The sequence below is a fragment of the Varanus komodoensis genome, unplaced genomic scaffold (assembly GCF_004798865.1).
Source record: "Varanus komodoensis strain SLA01 unplaced genomic scaffold, ASM479886v1 scaffold7_3, whole genome shotgun sequence".
NCBI lineage: Eukaryota > Metazoa > Chordata > Lepidosauria > Squamata > Varanidae > Varanus > Varanus komodoensis.
The window spans coordinates 8881976-8901589 of NW_025336480.1; the positions used below are offsets into that span (position 1 = coordinate 8881976).

The following is a 19614-nucleotide window of genomic DNA, read 5'->3' on the forward strand; positions in this document are numbered from 1 at the left end:
CTTTATTTCATGTGCATGGTACTAATCTCTCTGGAATGCTGGGAAATCAGTCCAGTTCCTCCACTCATCCTCAGTAAGTATTCGGCATATTCCTATCCAACACTCCACCACTGGTTTTGGTCTTCCCCCCAAAAAATGAGTGTGGGATCATTGGCTGAACAGGGACGTGGCAGGCACAGAAAACCATCCAGCATCCTAAAACCACCTGGTGTGCCCATGCTTATATATGAAGGCAGTGTATGTGGGCAGAAAGAAGGTTCTAAACCCTATGGGGAACCCTCCACAGGGAAGGAACATGCTCCATGTAGTTATTCATTGAAAACAAAAGAGAAAAATACTAACTACAAGGCCTTTCACCATTTCACTATTACTTAAAATATATATAATTTATGTAGACCTATAAAACCCATGTTTCTTGGTTTATGACTATAGCAAGAGCAGCATTCAATAAGGTAAATTTATAAATTGTGGTCTACCTAAAAATAAATGGAAGATCTGGGTAGGTAAGCATAATTTACCTCACAGGACACAAAACTTCTGAGCATCAAGCCAAGTGCCACAAGTTTCTCCTCCCCACTGTATGCTGCTTCATCAAGTCAAGGACACATTGGCAGGCTTCTTAATTATTGCATATTTTTGTTCTCTTTTCACATTGAAACCACATAACCAGCCAGAGTTAATTTGTATTAAAGGACAATTTGTTTAAAATTGCACTAATCTTTAAAAGGCATAAAAGAAAAGATTGCAACAGTAGGCCGTTAGTAAAATAACCAAGAACAGATGAGAAAGAAAGAGGGAGTTTTATGCTTTTGAAAGTTAGCAAGGGTGGGAATGATGTTGAAGAATGAACTGATTTAAGACTGAAAAGAACATGAGGGTAGAAGCAGGACAGACACAAAACTAAATGAAGGTGGGAAGCGAAAACTTTAGTTTCTGTCTAATAATGTAGCTACTCAACTCAAATGGTGAGACATATGCTCCCTCTGCCCTAAAGTTATTAATGCTGAACAAAAGTCACCTCCAATGATTACCTTCCAATTGGTGTTCCTCTTTCAACAACTGATTATCTTATCTAATGAAATAAACTGGGGCTCTCCAACCTTTTGGACCTGCGGGTACACCACAAAATGGTGGATGTGGCTATTTATATAATGACTGCCATGGAGACCTGTCAAAAGAGCTGAAGGGAGAAGGGTTTGAGGCAGGGAAGGAGAGGGAAATGGCAAGCCAAAGGTAACCAGGAAAAAGCAAGACTAAAGGCTAGGTAGGGAGAGAAAGATGGTGGCCAGGAACAAGAGCATGAGAGAAATAACAAGGCTAGAATCTGGAGTGGCGACGGAGAAAGCAAAGGGAAGAAGTCCCTGTGGAAGAACACTGAGTAGGACCAGGACACAACTCTTTCCCTTCTCTGAACAGCTGATAAACACCATGTTCAGGACTAGGAGAAAACCATGCTCCTCTAATGTTTCCCAAGTGATTTATGCTAAACAAAATTGTGAAGGGGGCAGGGACTTGAGAACAGTGACAAAGAACAACAAAGTAACAAAGTACAGCACACTACAGTACAGTGGAGAACACTAACCTGGGTTGGGAGGGGAGGTTATTGTTTTGAGGGAGAGTTCCCCTCCATAAGGACATTGGGGAGATCTCTTTCAGGGGTTTCCTCTCTTTGTCTCTTAGCTGCAGGGTCAATTTTGGTGAAAAATCTGTCTATAGTCACTTGTTTTTTCCTGAGCTGCATAACTCTCCGGAAATGAGAGACCACATTATTGTTCATCAGATTCAACACTCTGTTCGTTACATTTATGTTGGGGTGGTACTTCTCAAAGAAACCCTGGCATGGGCGCGCTCCTGCAGGAAAGACAGGCGCAATCTTGGCCATCTCCCCCCCTCCCACCAGCATGATCACGGTCATCTCCCCCCCCCCCCCCCCCCGCCACCCAGTGTGGAGATGGCCAGGGTTGCAGTTGCGTTCGTGCAGGGAAGATGCGTGTGATCATGGGTGTACTCCTGCAGGAAAGACGGGCGCAGCACAGCACAGCCGTGATCACGCATGTGTTCCCTGCACGAATGCGACTGCAATCATGGCCATCTCCCCACTTGGGCGGGTGGGGAGATGGCTGCGATCTTGGTCGCCACCCAAAGTGGAATTCGTGACCCAAGTCAAAATTTTCATGAAACTTTTGTTCATGACCCAAGGCGTTTGTGAGCCAAGGTACCACTGTATATGAAAAAATGCATGTTGTGAATAAAATTATCTGCTACGTTATCTTTGTAGACTAAAGACTAATAGTAGAAGGGCACTTCAGGAAGAAAGATCAACCCCGGAGTACATTTGTAATTTCTTATGGTCATTCCATTGTGATATTTTGTAATATTGTGGATTGACAGGGTGGAAAGCACAGACTGGATCCAACATTTATGTTCCAGCAGTCAAAGTGGAAAGCTCAGTGAGGCTAGGAGTGAAGAATGGAGTGGAGAAAAGACTGTACACACTTCCTGTAGGCTAAAATGTCAAGCCTAGTCAGAGATATCAAGTCTTTATCTTCTTAAACAGTGTAGTAGGTTCTCATCAACCTTTTCAAAATGCACAGCTGCGATATATTAGTAAGAAACTGAAACTGATGTGTTCAAATTAGTGACATACATCTTCACAAGAACAATATTTTAATAGAATTTAATTCATTTTTAATTAAGCAAAGGAGGTTTGGGACAGATATGGGAAAATATGACATTGTGGCATTGCAGCCCTTGCTGAATTGTTATTTCAAGCAAGCAAGTCAAAAAAGTCAAAAAAGCACAGGTGATTTCTAGAACAGGAAATGTTCAAACTGGACATTTCAAATCCGCATTGTTTGTGGTCCTTTCCCATCTTTTCCTTTGGTAGGACTATCTAAAGCCCACCCATGCCCATCAGCATGCCCACCAAAAATGGAGGTGCAGAAGAGCGATTGTATATATACGAGGTATTTGCCTTGCTCCTCTTCTCCCTTCTAGTGCATGTGGTAGAATATGCTACCATGTATGTAGTAGTTGTTCAAATCAGCCAACCATGTGTATAGTCCACAATCACTGTATGAATGGTTAATGCAAACTTCTTCTAGGGAGGGAAAGAATATGCTGTATGTATGCTTAAAAGAGAGCCTTAAGTTAAATAAGGGGAGAGCAAAGAGATATGCATGGGAACACAGACAGAAAATGAGGGATTATATAGAGAGACTGGTTGGTGGGTGACACAAAGAAAAAGAGGGCTGGAACAAGGGAAAGGAAGGAGAGTGTGTACTGTGGGTTTAAGGAAGGAAGAGGGAAAAAAGGGAGTGATGTGAAGAGAGGGTTAGGGGAAAATATGATTTAGGGAAACCTGTGGTAGTGGAATGGGAGAGATAGAACATGCATGCTGTGCCACAGATTTAAATTTTGTTCTTATTATAGTTAACAGAGATGTTGCCTCACTGAGTTAAAGTATGAAAGTGTCCCCGAGAGGCATTTAGTTGGATACTTCAGTTTTTCAGTTTAACAATTCAGAACACCTGTTTCAGTGGAGGTGAAAAAATATTAGCTGGGCTGGTGAGGTGAGGCTTACTCTTATTCATGGTCTCTTCAGGATGAAAGAAGAATTCTTACCGTTAAAATATTTAGCAACAGCATGGTGATAGCCATGGAGATAAGACTGCTGACAGCAGGAGCTGGACTTGCTCTAGTAAGTTGAAATACTGCCACAGGCCACTCGAGTGGTGAAATAAGGACATTCTGCAGACATAGCATGCCTGGGTAGCCCCACCCCAACAGCCATGCACAGAGCTGGGCTATGGTAAAAGATGCTTGGTACTTATAGGGATTCCGTATATTACTGTTTCCTTTACTGACATTTACATTCAATGCACAAACACTGGTGGGGATGGCAAGGGTAGGCCAGCCATGTAACTTTGGAGACAAGGCCAATCGTACAAGGCCCACTTCTACAAGAGTACCATACATGTGCATGACACAAACAGAACTATCATGCTAAGGCGTTTTAAAATGCTACACTAGAGAAACACAACATCCCACACCAAACTGAGCTCAAACTCCCCCCCCCCCCCGGTTTTAGTACTTGAATAATATCCTACTCGTTTAACATAGGCATTAAGACTATAACTATTAGGTTGCTCAATGGTTTTATGGGGGTGGATCCATTCCTAAAAATGAATTTACTTTTCTTCCAATGCACTCCATATTCCTACTCTGCCTAGTCATGTTAAAGTTGTTGTGAACATGGTTCAATAGATCCAATATATGTCCAAGATACAGCAAGTATCCAAGCAAAATCATGTTATCTGAACCAGAATGGGCAATATAGATGTAGCCACACTTCAATTACTGTCCTTAAAAATGCACATGATCTACATGGCGTACATTACCTGTCAGGAAGAGTTGTAGTTGCATCCACAGAGAAAGGGATGGAAGAAGATTAAGAAAGGGAAAGTTTGTACAAGAAAGTTCATCTAGCAATAATTAAGATTTTAAAAAGCAATCAAAAAGCTGAAGATTAAAGAATAAGATAACCCAGAAAGAATTTCCAAATAGCCCTGAAGAGACAGGACAGGGCGTACTCAAATAAACAGGCAGAGTCAGTTGGGTTCAAGATGAACCAGAACTTGTTTGATGTTCAAGACAGTTCTCTGCTCTTTACAGTGAAAATGCCAGAGATGAAAAATATATCCACAGCAACCAAAGGCTGCTTTAAAAATCCAGCTGGTTATATAACAATGTAAGGTGAAGGTTATCAGCAACAGAGGGAACATTTCTGAAGCTGAACACCTTTCAGAACAGTTAAACTCACCACCATAGTGGAACGCAGCATACCCCAGGTACAGTAAGAGCCAGTAGTAGCATCCGCCAGTCTCTGATGAAGTAAGCAAATAGTGGCAGCAACATGTAGCCAATTGCAAAAAATATGCAAACTCCTAATGTAGAGAATATAATACGAACTGATTTGCCAAGAATTTCTGTGCCTGTTTAAAACAAGGAGTGTGGGTTAGCATCTTAACTCTTTCTTTTTGAAGTTACCAAAAATATTTTATTGCATTTTGAAAAAGAAATACAGCGTTTAAAGTGGAGCCATCTGTGCTACAGCATGGACCAAAATCAGGGTAAGTTTAAAACAAGCAAGCAAACAAACAAGAATAATTGGAGAATTCTCCAGATGAAACTACTGCTTAATGGTAAGTTAAGCTATAATAGTGGTACTGGAGGGAGAGAAATCTGAAAAGGATTTCTAAATGGCTATTAGCATTAATAAGAATGTACTTTGACATTGCTAAGAATATTAGAATTTCCTTTGCTAGATTTAACTAATTTAATTGGGCTTCCAACAGCAGTCAATCATATACCTCTAGGACACATTGGGGAACCTCTGGTCTTCCAGATGCACTATAGTTCCCGTCATTCTTGAACATTGGCTGGGGCTGATAGGAATCCAACAACACCTGCAGGTACACAGGTTCTTTCCTCTAGGCAATCACAAGTAGGGCATGAAGGCGATGGTTATGTCATTTGTTCCAGTACCCAGTGTTTATGAATATACAACCTGGCTTTATGGAAACTCTATTTTGCTAAGGCACACTGCCTTGAAATGTGCATACCTTTACCCACTCAGTAGCTGTTCCACAAATGAAATTTCTATAGTGATCCCACTCAAAGCTCCATAATCCCACTGCACATCTGACAGAAAGAGAGACCCATAGAGGGAAGCAACAAACACAAGGGTGGGGGAGCAGAACATGGGTGATGGCTGTACGACAAAAGGAGCTTTGGGATGTGTGTTAAGTAGAATGCAAACACTTTTACAAAAGTGTTCACTAGGAAGGGAAGCACTGAAGTGGTGGATGAAATTGATACTGTCAGTGACAAAGTGGGAAAAAGGTTATGCTGGACTCAATAGGTGAGTCAGACAGGCAGTCTAATTTTTTGTTGTTTTTGTTTTGCATTCCTGTTTTAATGAGGACTCAAAAAGTTAAATCACTTTGGTGATCTGATGCACCAGGGAGCTTTCCCTGTTAGTCAGCAATTCCAGCAGACCAATTGAAGAACAGATCATGAGGCAGCAAATGAAGAATTTTGCTAAAAAGACCAAGTCATGGCTTGCTTCCAAGCAGGTGATCGCCAGGAGTGACAGATGACCTACTCACCATGACTTATCCCCCGGAACACTTACTCTGACATGTGAACTTGTTCACTGTTTATTGACATGTGAACTTGTCAATAAAATAAAAAAATTAAAAAAAACCCTGAACCTCTTGTCAATCTTCTTCGGTGAACTTTATTATTACTGGGAAAGACGGGGGGAAATTCTTCTTTCTATTATTCCTAACTGTACAAATAAGAATTGCAACTGTTCTTCATTAACTAGAATTATCATCTAGTTTTCATTGATTTTTAAAAATATTACTCTTAGGTAAAGGTGACTTGTTTTTTAAATATACTTTTTAGTTCAAGTACTAATAATCTCATGGAAGGCATTTCTTTTTTCCCCCTAACATATAGAAAATAATATTCTAAGATACAACCTACTTTTAAAAAGTGCATTATCTAAATGCAAAGGATGAATGCCTTGTTTCAAAATTCGTATTTTTTCTTTTCACAAATGAATGTTTGTGCACATTTGAATTGATGAATCAATGAAGATTTCTTTATCTGGGTGTCAGACTTATTCATAATCCACAACTGAACAAATGTAGGGAAGCAAAAGAAGTATCTTATTTTTGTTCTTTAAGGCTTAACCTAGTGGTAGGCGACGGGAAAAGAGGAAATTGATATTTATATGTGGGACTTGAGGACTAGAGATGAGTCTGTTGAGTCTACTTGCCTTACCCACATCTCTCCACACCTAAAAAGAAAAACAACCTAATCTGGGAAGTAAAAAGAGCTGTTGTATTAAAAAGAACAATAAGGATAATGGAAAAATGCACTTCCTTGGTTCACTTTGAAGAGTAAATAGAAAACTGCCATAAAAGCCTAGTTCACTGAGATCCCCAATCCATGATCCTTTCCTGGTACCACTGGTAACAGAATCCTCTGAAGAAGCAAAGTTAGAATTCTAACAATTGGGGAAATGCAGCTTAAGAACAAGTTGATTCTGAACTGAATACCTCTCCTTCCAAACCAAAATCCCCAACTTTATCTTCAAGGTGGACTGTGATACTTATGGGCAAATTGACTGGAACATTTGACATTTCTTTAAATTATTGGGTCTCTTTACACGACACCATAAGATTAAATCCACTCCCACCCATCTCAGCTTGCTCATCAGACTTTTGCACTGAACTTGAAACTGTCTTGATCTCAGTGACTGCTTATCTTGGGGTCTCCTGGCCTTGGCATTTCAGCTGTGAAATCCAACCCCACCTCCTCTTTCACTACTGGATCAGAATCTGAATCGCTTAACAACATTTGAAGGATGCATTCTAGGAAAAGTGAGCCCCATCCCTTTAACCTTCAGTAATTCACTGAGCATATTATATACTTAGTATATAGTAATTTAGAGTAGTGTTCCATACACACTGGATCAATTTCAAAATTGCACTCATGAAGCTCTTAGGGCTACACATATACTGAGGCAAGATAAAAAGACCCCAACATCAGGGAAAGGTACTGGGTCAAGTCTGACTGGCCACCCATATACCTGTCCCTTGTTCTTCATGGGTTATTACATCTCATAGGGAGAAGACCTCTGGCTCCAGGAAGTTATAAATTCTTCCCTAAGATAGCCATGGTTCAGATGTCTTTCAAGGAAGCGGTATTAGGCCACTCCTGAAGAAGCCTAACATAATCCTGGAAGATGTTAAGAACTATAGGCCAAGTGCCAATTTCCCCTTCCTAAGCAAAATGCTCAAATGTTTCTGGTCAACTTCAAACATTCTTGAATTAAACTAATTATCTAAATCCATTTCACTTGGACTTCAGGTCTGGTTTTAGAATAGGGTGACCTTTGCCAAGAGAAGGGCAGCAAAAGTACAGCCCTGTTGATTTTCTTGGACCTCTCAGCTGTTTTAAAAACCATCAACAATGGTATTCCCCTGTGTAGGCTATGTGGAGTGTGCATTGGAGGTGCTGTAGTAGTTACAATCCTGCTTGGATAGTCAATTTGGTAAGACGGTGCTAGAAGAATATGGCTTGGCTCCTTGACGAGGTAGGATTCAACAGGGCTCTATTTTATCCTGCACTCTGTCAGCTGCATGAAAAAAACTAGGGAGAGTTATCCAAAGATGAGGACCAACGTGTCATAAAGATACATGTAACACCCACTTCTGTTTCTCCTTTTCATCATGTCCAGTAGGTATTCTAAGTCAATGCCTAGGTGCAGTAATGGACTGGATGAGGGCTAATAAACTGAGATTCAATCCAGACAAGACGGAGGCATTATTAATAGGCCTTAATAATCTGCCTTACTGAGTAGCGTTCAACCTGTTCTTTTAACTGACATGGTTCAAGTGGTAGAGCACATGTTTTACACATGGGAAGTCCCAGCTTCAGTTCCTGACAACTTCAGGTAGTGCTGGAAAAATTCCTGTTTGAAACATTGCATAATAATACTCAAGTAGGGAGCATTCTATGTTTCTTAAATGGCCCTGGTAAAGTTTGTAGTTTGGGGTTTCTCTTGAATTTACCTTTGCACTGAAGGGCAGCTTGTTTATTTCTTACATTTCTACACCACTCAATAGCTGAAGGTGGCCTTAGTAGCGACAGTGCCTATCTATCATCAGGTTGGGCTGATATACCAACCATGACCCTATCTGGATATATAGCTTAGTTACATGCTCTGGTAACCTCTTGTGTGCATTACTCCAATGTGTTGTATGTGCAGTTGCCTTTGGAAACAGTTCAGAAACTTCAACTGGTTCAAAAACAGCAAGATCCGAGGTTTCGGCAAGGGGCGGCATAGAAATGTTATAATAATAATAATAATAATAATAATAATAATAATAATAATAATCCTCAACGTAATTTAACTGATATGATACTCTGTTGTGTGTTGTGCTTCCAGTGTGTCCCCAGATTCAATACCATTATTGACTTCTAATGGCCTAAGTGTCTGCCACCATGTTACCTGAGGCATAATTTCCTCCCCATTTTAATTTTACTACTACTACTACTACTACTACTACTACTACTAATAATAATAATGTGATTGTGCCATAAAAGTCTTTGCCCTGCTACTGGCTTTTACATAAGCTTTTATTCTAGTTTTATTCTGTTTTAAACATTGCAATTTTACATGATTTTTTATGCTGCTATTATATTCTAAAGTTTTAAATTTTGCCTCAACTGCCCAGAACCCTGTGGCAGTACAGTAATGTAATACAGTACAGTACAGTACAGTACAATACAATATGTAGCTATTTGAGAAACCTGTGGAGAAGAGGAACAGGATAGTTACTGAATGTACCCCTCCTCTATTCTCTTCTGCTGAGACTGTTACTTATTCACCAACAGTGTCCTGTATTTCTTTCTCTAAAATCATACTAATATTTTCCAATACAACCATCAGCAAGTTCAAAAACTAAGCTTATCAGATGTATGATAGACTAGGAAATCCAATCTACACTGAACATATAGATCAGTCCACCTTTCTCAGGCATCTTATCAGGATGGGTCATCCCAATGCTGAAGGAAAAACACTGTAAGAATTCATTTGTAAATTGCAGTAAGTTCTGACTATTTGGCTTTGGTATAACAACAAATTCCATGTTTCCTTCAGTCTGAAAAGCAAGTTCTCAGTTAATTTACGAAAAATAACATTATTGAATACATTTAACTGGATGAGATTTTCAGCAATATATACCTGTCTTTAGGAGTAAGTCCAGCAGCAATTTTATCACTACATCAACATTTCAAAATAACCATTTCTTTTTTTATAAAAAGCTAAGAATGAATTCTAGCTGTCTCAGCTGAGTGGGCAAAAAAGACCAATAGATACATAACTACTTTCATCCAGGCATGATTGCCTTATGGAACTGTTTAATTACCTATCATACTCACAAAGTATTCCTAGTACAGAGATCCTACAAGTCATTCAGTTATTATTAACCTGGTTCAGTAAGGCTATGCAATGGAGCAACCCCAGTTACAATGTTCATAGAAGGATGCAGACTTTGACTGGGATCCAAAGCTAGACCAGTACATTCAAAGGTAACTTGAGCTTGTGTTTCTAAGAATAGCACCCCTTTAAGCCACAAAGCTTCCAGAAATCTTAAACATCTGGACAGAGATATCAAGGTTGAAGAAAAAAGGGAGAGAGAAAGCAGAGGGGCATGTTTGTTTTTCCAAGGGCCGTTTTTCCCATATTCTGAAGGAAAATGGAATAAAAATTATTCTAAAAGAAAATATTTCATAAGACAGAGTGTTAATATATTGCTATATGATCATTAATCCTCCAAACAAGTTTTAAAATATGTAATTTGATTACTTTTACACAAGCCTTAAAATATTCTGAAAAATGTGAAGCCATGGAGAAGAAAAGGGAGTCAAATTTCTGTAAAATTCCCAACATAGTTATTTCTTTCATTTCTTATTAAAATTACTGTAATGATATACCTTTACTAATGGATATTCAGGGATGTTTCAAGTCATACTTTGTTTCCTAACATATGACTGAGTGGGGAAAACACACACATATTTTTATTTTCTTCAAAGTTCATTTTTTCCTAAGTCTCCTTAAGAATCAACAGTTTTTCCCCAGGTCTTCAAATTTCCAGAAATTTTATTTCTGAGAGTGAGAATTATGCTTTAGAACAGTCTTAGAATGCTTTATTAATGTTTGATTAAGTCTAATTTAGCAGTCAAGCTCCATTTGTGGGTGAGAGCATGTAGGGACAATGAAAACAGTATTAACTGAAAGGCATTGGAGGGACCAGTATTTATGACAGAAGTAGCGTCTTGGATGCCTTAAGAATAATTTGTTTAATTATTTTAATTCTTTTTTTTTGTTTTGAAACATTGTCTGGTACTAAAGGTTTTAACCCTGGTTCAGAGGGAGACTGGGACTCAGGAGATCTGGGTTCTAGCCCCCACTTAGCCATGGAGCTCACTGGGTGACTTTGGACCAGTCACAGACTCTCAGCCCAACCTGCTACAACAACAGGATTGTTGTTGGTGTTGCTGTAAGAATATGACTGAGAAGAGAATTATGTAAGTAACTTTCAGTTCCTTGATAGGAAAAAAGTGTGATATAAAAATAACCAATGATTCCAGGGAGCCAACTGCCTAAAATTAATACGTAGCAAGAGAGTTTTTGAACCTCTTGGAGTGATAGAGAAATTGCACTAATAAAGTTAATCACCATCATGGGGTTAGGGTTGTAAGAATATGACCGCAAAGAGGAGAATTATGTAAGTAACTTTGAGTTCCTTGATAGGAAAAAAAGTGGGATATAAAAATAACCCATGATTCCAGGGAGCCAGCTGACTGCTTAAAAATTAATGTGTATCAATATAAGTTTTCAAACATCTTGGAGTGATAGAGAAATTGCACTAATAAAGTTAATCACCATCATGAGGTATTGTTTGATCCAGGTTAAACTAGGTGAAATAAACTTTCTAATCTGATCACCAAAGTATGACACATAGCTTGAGATCTGCAAAAGGGATCAAAGTTCTTTTTACAGGAAAATTAACACAAATGTGAAATCTAAGACATCAATATGTTGTTTCTTAAATATTTATGTGCCAAAATTCAGATTACATCGGCATGAGAGAGAGAACTGCAATCACCCAAGCAACTGAATTTACCAGAGCAACAAGAAGAGAAATGCCATTATAGAACAGTTCTAGAAAAGGAGCCAAGAAAAACCTCTTCCAGCTGGACTGAGTCTTAATGATTTTATTTGAAACAGAGATTTCAAAAGAAGATTGGTAAAAGCAGACACAATATTTTCGGCAGGCTTCCTGCTGTTACACATATCCTCATCAAGGTACTTTTAGTAAGCATGAAGAACCCCAGGGTTTCTAGAATTTATTTGTAAGCAGCCGACACACACACAATACAAAATTGCTAGTTGCTGAGCCACAGAGATCCCACTGATCAGGGGCACATTTCAAGAATAAAGCAAAATGGTTTTTTCCCATAGTCCAAGGGGGGAAAAAAGCCAAGGGCCTCCCTACCAGAAAGTAATTGCTCCATCATCATTTGAGATGAGCATGCGTAGCCCCTACCTATGCTCAACTGAAAGGATTCCAGCAGTCCATAGGCATACATTCTTCATATAGCATGCTAACTGGCTGCATTTCACGGCTGCATTTCACACAACTGTTGCTCATGTCTCCCTACTTATACAAATCAGTATCTCTGCTCCAGAAGTTCACCATTAATATAGATCTTTTCCCAACTTCTTGCCCTTCTCCACTTCGGCTGCAGTGTTTGGGTTTGTGATGACATTATCTGAAGTTTTGGGATCAAGGAATACCAAAATGAGAAAGAAATATTTGCACAAGCAGAGAATATGCCAAGGCCTTTTTGCTTGCAGTATTTGCTAACAGAAATGAATTGTTTCTCAGTTCATGTTGCTGAGCAGAGAATTAAAAAAAGAGAAACAGATCACATATTTTTCACTTCTATACACTAAAGGAGGCTCTTGCTAACCCAATGCTGAGCAGGGAGAACACCAGAGGTGATATTCGCCTTGCCATTCTTCCTGTTCTGCATTTCCACAGATGGCTGCCCTGGGCATTTTGAAAGAGGAAGGAAAGAGGCTGAAGCAGCTTCAGGATGGCTCATCTCCTGACGGCACCAATTTCCTCCCTTTGCCTGAAACATTCACCCTCTTCAAGACTGCTTTCATGACTGCAGGGAGAAACCAGTAGTTTTTTCTATACTGGCTGTGAGGGAGGGGAGACAGCAGCATTTGTTCTGCCTCAGAGCTGGGAATCCAAGCTATCCTGTGATCCAAGGATCATGTTTAGATGCCAGAGGATTGTTCCCTATGAGTACCTCCTTAGATAGCTTAGAAATGATTACTTCAGTACACTTAAAAAACCAACAACAACCTACAACAGCAACCCTTAAGATAATAGCACTCATGCAGGCATTTGCTACCAGTAAAGACTTCAAAGAAAAAAAAAATCAGGTCTCAACATGTCTTTAAAAACTTTTCACCATGGGGAATTTCATGGATTTCAAAAGGAAGCTGAACATTTCCTCACATTTTCTTTCTAAAACAGCATAAGCAATAAATAGTATATTAATACATGAAATGCCCAGTGTCAGTGAAAAGTATAACCAAATTAGCTGTGTTTGGAATGGGGTGGAGGGATCTGTGTGGGGAGAACCAAAGGACAAAAATCTGCATTTCCAAGAGGTTGTTCTGAAGGAGGCTATATGGAAACAGACATGGTGTGGCAGACACTCAAATTCCACCCAATGGAGGCTTATTCTGCATAGTAAGCCATTTGTTACCTTTGTGTGTCTCTCCCCTCCCATTATCTTCATGGCCATCAAAATGGACTTTGGAGCAGAACCTTTGTTTTTTGTTTTTTTTAGTCTTACTCGGTAAAGTATCATGTGTATCATGATGGAACAACGTAACAATAGGGAAGAAGTATGAATATTATAGTACTTGCAGGTATATGCAAGTCTAGTCTCCAAAGCAACAGGACTTTTTTTTAAATGTCTACCTTTTCAGCTTATTTTTTGGTTCACATATCCAAACATTTGCAAGCATTACATACTCAGCATATGTGCAGAGGGCAGGTTTTGTTTTTTTTTTAATGGTTTTCTGCTTGACACATTCCTCAGCAATTTATTGGTAGTTTAACATCTAAAAATTATTTCCACGCCACTGCTGAAATTCTCTAAAAAGGAAAAGGCACACCTGTCATCTCATCTTGTTTAGCCTTGAGCATAGGATGCCTGACCTTGGTTTGGCAATAAAACAGTGGTCTGGAATTGTAAGCCAAAATCTTGCACCATAAAGACAAGGTATCAGGGGGATCACAGAATCCCAGGCTCAACCCTTTCAGCCTCCTTCCCCATGGAAGGGGGACATTCTTCCTAAGCACAAGAGGCAAATGTGAAAGTCTTAGCATTCTGATCCTCAGTGTTGCTGTCCTGGCAGAAACAGTGTTAAATGCCCTAAGAATGCTCTCCTTAATTTTTTTTTTTTTTTGGGAGGGGAGGTGGGAATTGCTTTTTTTAAACATCAGCATTAAGGATTGTAAACCTGGCTCTTCCTGGGAGTCAGCTGATTGCGTAGAAAATATTTAGCAATATAGTTTTTCGAACAAAATGAAACTGCAGTACTAAATGAACCAGACTATCATGGTAATATATTCAATCAGGTAAAACAATGTGAAATTAACTCTCTGAATATTACATGCCTGCACAGCTCAGAATGCGGAAATAAAAGACCAGCAGGGACAAAAAAATCCTATTTGAACTGCCTGCCTTGGATGGCACAAGCAGGAATATTTTAAAGCACTAAGCTACCATCAAGACTGATGGCCCGCAGACAACTTAGTGGCTTGTACTGCAAGTTTTTAAAAGAAGCATGATACGTAGTTATTTCTTTTAACCAAGACAGTCTGGGCAAGCTTATTATATAATCATTCCCACTCAATGAAGCAACCCACCCCAACCTATTCCTACCACTAGGCTTCCTATATTGTAAGTCAGTCCTAGTGCTGATCTAAACATCATACAAGCAAGCAAGCAAGCAAGCAAGCAAGCAAGCAAGCAAGCAAGCAAACAATTCCCTTAACATATGGCTGCCAATTAATACTACTACAGGAAAAGCAAAAGCTTTCCAAGGCAGTTTTCTCTACAACTGATTTTCTTCTAGATTGTGAACCCAGCAGGAAGAAATATTTTACAATATGGCTGGAGGGAAACAACTGAGGGAGAAAAGGTTAAGAACCTCTTCCTAACTGGTGATTCTCTTCTGCGAATGCCTCTCTTTGTTACTAAAAACCCCATGTATCACTGTGTATCTTACGTCTTAGCAAAGGTGTCAAACTAGATTATGACAAATGAATTCTGCAAAAAAATGAAAGCATGAATTCTATTTTTGAACCAGCTCATTTTTGTCTATTTGTGTCAACTTTCAAACTCCATTTAATGCACCATCTTCTTGCATGTTTCAGTTACTGACAACCATTATCAAGGTGAAAGTGTCTCCTTTCATTTGGCAAGTTCAGCAGCTTTCCTTTTCTAGCCAGTGTTTGGAGGGCTGACCTCAGTTTTCCACAAATGATGTTTTGTACTTTTAACCTATATTAATACTGATAGTTTTCCAAAATACAGTTTCACTGCCTAAATATGAAATCCACTGTAATATTAAACCATTCCTCACTATGCATAAATGATAGTGCTTAGGCACAATCAATCCATCATCCTACACACCTGTTTAAAATGAAAGAAATAGTCTTACCTAGTATGAAGGCCACAACGTAGTTCGAGATCTGTCCCATGCCAACTATAACAAAAAGTACTGTGAACATTTCCCAGTTGGTTGAGAAGACCTGCAGGAAGCTGAAACCTGTCTGCACACCCATGGTTGCAAATAGAACAGCTTTTCTGCCAAACCTTTCAGGAAAAAGAAAAAGAAAGTAGAATACTGTCAATGGATCCACAACAGAATTATTTCAGGGTGATAATGAAGCCAAGACTAGGCAGGGGCAACCAGTTCATGGAAAAGATGTTTCTCCTACAAGCAGAGGTTGCTGCCCACTGTGTCACATCTGTGCCTATAGAACCTTGAATTTCAATTCAATTTGAATATTATTATATCCATTAGAATAAAAGGCAGGAATCTATATAGAAGCATATCACAAGTGCATGTTGGCCACCCATGTTATAAGCCGCATTAGCAGCAGCCATTTGAGGCATGCCTGGTTCAGAGCACAGGGGCACACATGCCCACTTGCTTCATTGCTTTCTTCTTCCCAGGTAATTTTCTTAAAGGCAAAGGTACCCCAAGAGAGCTTGATACATTTTTATGTAGACCATTTTGAGATTTTATAATAATCAGATGGTATATAAGAACTTTAAAATAAAAAAAGACATACATACATCCTATTGCATGAGGTAACTAAAATGCTGACTGCTTTGTTTGTTTGTATATTTATTTAAAACATTTCTATGCCGCCCCCATTGCAACAAAGCCTCAGGGCGGCTCACAACATCCAAAATAAACATAAAAATACAGTCAAATCATTATAATGCACATCTAGTACTAGCAAGTCACAGATGCAAACTGATGATAAGATTGCAGCAAAAGGCAGTACAGTTACAGATGAAGAAACTCTGCTTAAAACTGTAAATGTATTTATACCGTTGGATCACTGAAAATTCAGTAAGGCAGAGATAAAATTCGATAGTTTTCCGCAGTGCTACTTAGGAAATGCAATTGGATAATGACAATTAGAAAACAGATATCAGTAGTTATAATGTTATTATATATTATCAGCTTGTATTTGCAAAGTGAAACCTCTGAAAATTAGCCAGCAAAAAATCCTTTGCCCTGCTTGGCAACATATTTAACTGAACACTTGGTGGCAGCATGTCATGCTTATTATTTATGCAATTGGTTTTCTCTTGGTAAGCGAAGCAGAAAGGCGCTCAATAAGGCAATCTTCGGGTTACTAACTAGAACATGAATGGCATATGACAGTAGCACACATGAATCTGTTTGGCGTTTTCACAGCAGATCAGAAGCCACATGATTGCCCTTTACCAACAACTTAAGGAGCTAACTAAACAATGTGGAAAGTATCCAGTCATGCAATAATGTTATGCAAGACACACTGCACTCATTTAAGGGACTTCTGGCACAAACAATAGCAATAACCTGTGCAGCGGAATTTCCCAGGAGCTGTGCTAGAGGTTCTTAGGCTAGTGCAGTGCAGTTTATATTGTGGCAATGACACTGTTGAATTCCATCCTAAGTGCAAATATGCAGGGAGGAAGGGGTCACAATATTAATTTTATAGCCCAACAGAAAAAGATAAAGTTTATGTTCAAGCTCACACTTTCATAATTTAGAACAAAACAAAACGCTTCCTAACAAAATGGCTGAGGTCGGGTTATATGTAGCTTGTCTGCTGTATTCTGTCCTCAAATTATATCACAGATTTTAAGAACCTTGTATTTACAATTTATCACACTTAGCACAATTTCCTTTTTTAATCTGCTTGCATTAGTTTATTTTTATTCATTTCCTTCTCCTGTGGAACTATGTATGCTTCACACACTGCTACATAACTACCTGCTCATGTAAGTGTAGGATGCAGCAGCAGGACCCCTATCAGTTGTCTCAGTTACCACAGTGTCACTTAACCAAGGAAGACCGTCAGCCTTTCATATTTGTTGGGATTTGGAGTACAGGATCCCCACAAAAGTGGAAAAACCACAAATATCTCTCACTCTGTCTGGGGACACCATGATTGTTGTCTCGGTACTAGTCAGCTTCACTCACGTGTTTTGTCTCTCATGGGTACAAAGACTCTAAAGAGATTCGTGTTTTTTCCACTTCCGCAGGGCTCTTGAGGACATAAACTGCATGAATATAGTATTTGTCACCATCTGCCATTTCAGGCATTCACTGGGGGTCAAGAACCTTGGTCCTGCAGTATTATTTCACTGAGGCATACTCAAACGAGTGCAAAACATAAAGTGATAATTCAATCTGACACTGTCTCTTAAAGCCTGCTGCTGTAGTATTCAGAAAGCATGTCTGATTTTGGTTCTGATTAGAGTTGGGATTCATGCTGAAAGTCTATATTGTTCTACTTCTCCAAACTGTAACACAAAACAAAAAAGCAAAGCAAAATTCTAGGGTAGCTGAATGCATTTACTTTACCTGTCTGAGAGCTGTCCTGATATAAAGGATCCAAGAAGCACACCCACAAAGAACAAAGATGTAGTTAAGGGGGTTTTCCAGTCATCATCACATACCAAATTCCACTATAAGAGAAACACAAGCAAATTCCATGTCAGTTTGCAATTACTTAGGGTACAAACAAATTAGATAGTAGCTATACTGATGGAGTCTGAATTCTGGAGTCTGGTGACTAACACGGAACAAGATCTTTGGAAAGTGGGGAAGAGATAAATGAAAAGAACCATTGAGCAAGCAAGCTCACATGTTTACAGAGGGAAAATAAACCATAGAGGAACTCAAAAAAAAAAAAAAAAGGCTCTGGGTTTTAGGGTGGTCTGTAAGGAACCCTAGCCAGCCACCCTCCCTCACCAGGTTCAGACATTGTAACAGCTCATGATTGGAAAGTGTAAGTGTGTTAATTAGGCAACTCACAGTTGAAATGCACAGGGAGACAATTTAGCAATTTTTTTCTCCATGATCATATAAATTGAGTCAATGTGCAGCAACTGAAATTATCAGGGAATTTTTTTTAAAGCTTAGAATCAACAAATAAGTGGGGATCACAAAGAAGGATTAAAACATTGTCAGAGAGAAAGCAAATGAAGGAATATTTCTTTCAGTTTCATCCAGTCAGGGATGGGGGAGAATTTGTTTGGCCTGCATTTTTAAGTAAACTGACCTGATTTACTTTTCTCAGATTTATATGCAAATTAGAATACAGATATCCTTCAGATAATATATCCCCCAAATTTTACAATGCAGTCTTTAGATCAAAATTGTGTACAAAAGTGATTTACTGAACCCAGCTCTGCAATTTTAATGCATTTTCAAAGTAGTTATAATTAAATGCAACTCTGACACAAACTGGAAATAGATTCTCCATTCCTAATTCCAAATCTAGTATCACAAGCAGGAGAAGAAATGGACTGCTAACAGATTTAGTACAGACAAAAATATTTTTCCCACAGTACAAAATTAACTTATAAAACTTACTGCCATAAGTGGCAATACTAACTGTCAGCTTATTTGCTATTAAAAGAGGATTTTGAAGGCATTAAGAAGCTCAGGCTGAGCTGGGAAAGAGGTAATCCTGCTAGTGACCATAAATTTTTGCTTTCTATTAAGGCTGCCGAATCTGTGATTATCTCTTGTATGCATATATGTAGGTACATTTAATATATGCCTTTCTCTTCCTTGTTCATGCATGCTGCTACTTGTGCAATGCAACTGTGGTTTTATGACCCATCTGTTGAAGACTAATAGCTTGGAGCAAATCAGTGTTGATGTTCCTGGGCTCTGCCTTACCATTTATCTTCTGCCAGTTAGTCTACTTTGATAAACATCACTTAAAGGTTTAAAAGTAATTAGCTCTGTATTGCAAATAACTTGCCTGTGTGTATGGAGTTCACACGCATCTACTGAATATAAGATCATTTTTTTCATAATTCTAGGCCAAATAAGGTTAAGAAGAAAGTCAAAAAAGCACAGAAATGTCAGCAGCTAGATCTGACTCATGCAAAGCTTGGGCTACATTTCTGTAAGTTCTGCATCAGTTACACAGGTGGAAATAATCATCTGAATGTCCACTCAGTTGCAACAGAATCGAAACTAACAACTCATTTCTACTTTTTCCTATTTGGACACTTCAACACCTTCTAATTGATTTAAGGAAAATACTGAAGAAAGTGGGAACCATAGGGAAAAATGAACTTTTCAGAGTTTTTTTTCTCCCTGAAGAATGACTGAAATAAAACACAACCCCT

At 38.9% G+C, this 19614-nt stretch overlaps 1 protein-coding gene across 2 annotated transcripts in view; it reads right to left on the reverse strand.

Annotated features, from left to right (window-relative positions):
* Positions 1 to 19614, reverse strand: part of SLC22A4 (solute carrier family 22 member 4) — a 62113-nt gene that overhangs the window by 17009 nt on the left and 25490 nt on the right. For both annotated transcript variants that reach the window (XM_044454209.1, XM_044454208.1), the window contains exons 2-4: positions 17831 to 17934; positions 15401 to 15555; positions 4823 to 4994 (exon numbers count right to left, since the gene is read on the reverse strand). In XM_044454209.1, coding sequence (XP_044310144.1) covers positions 4823 to 4994; positions 15401 to 15555; positions 17831 to 17934 — 431 coding nt within the window. The remainder of the gene's footprint in view (positions 1 to 4822; positions 4995 to 15400; positions 15556 to 17830; positions 17935 to 19614) is intronic.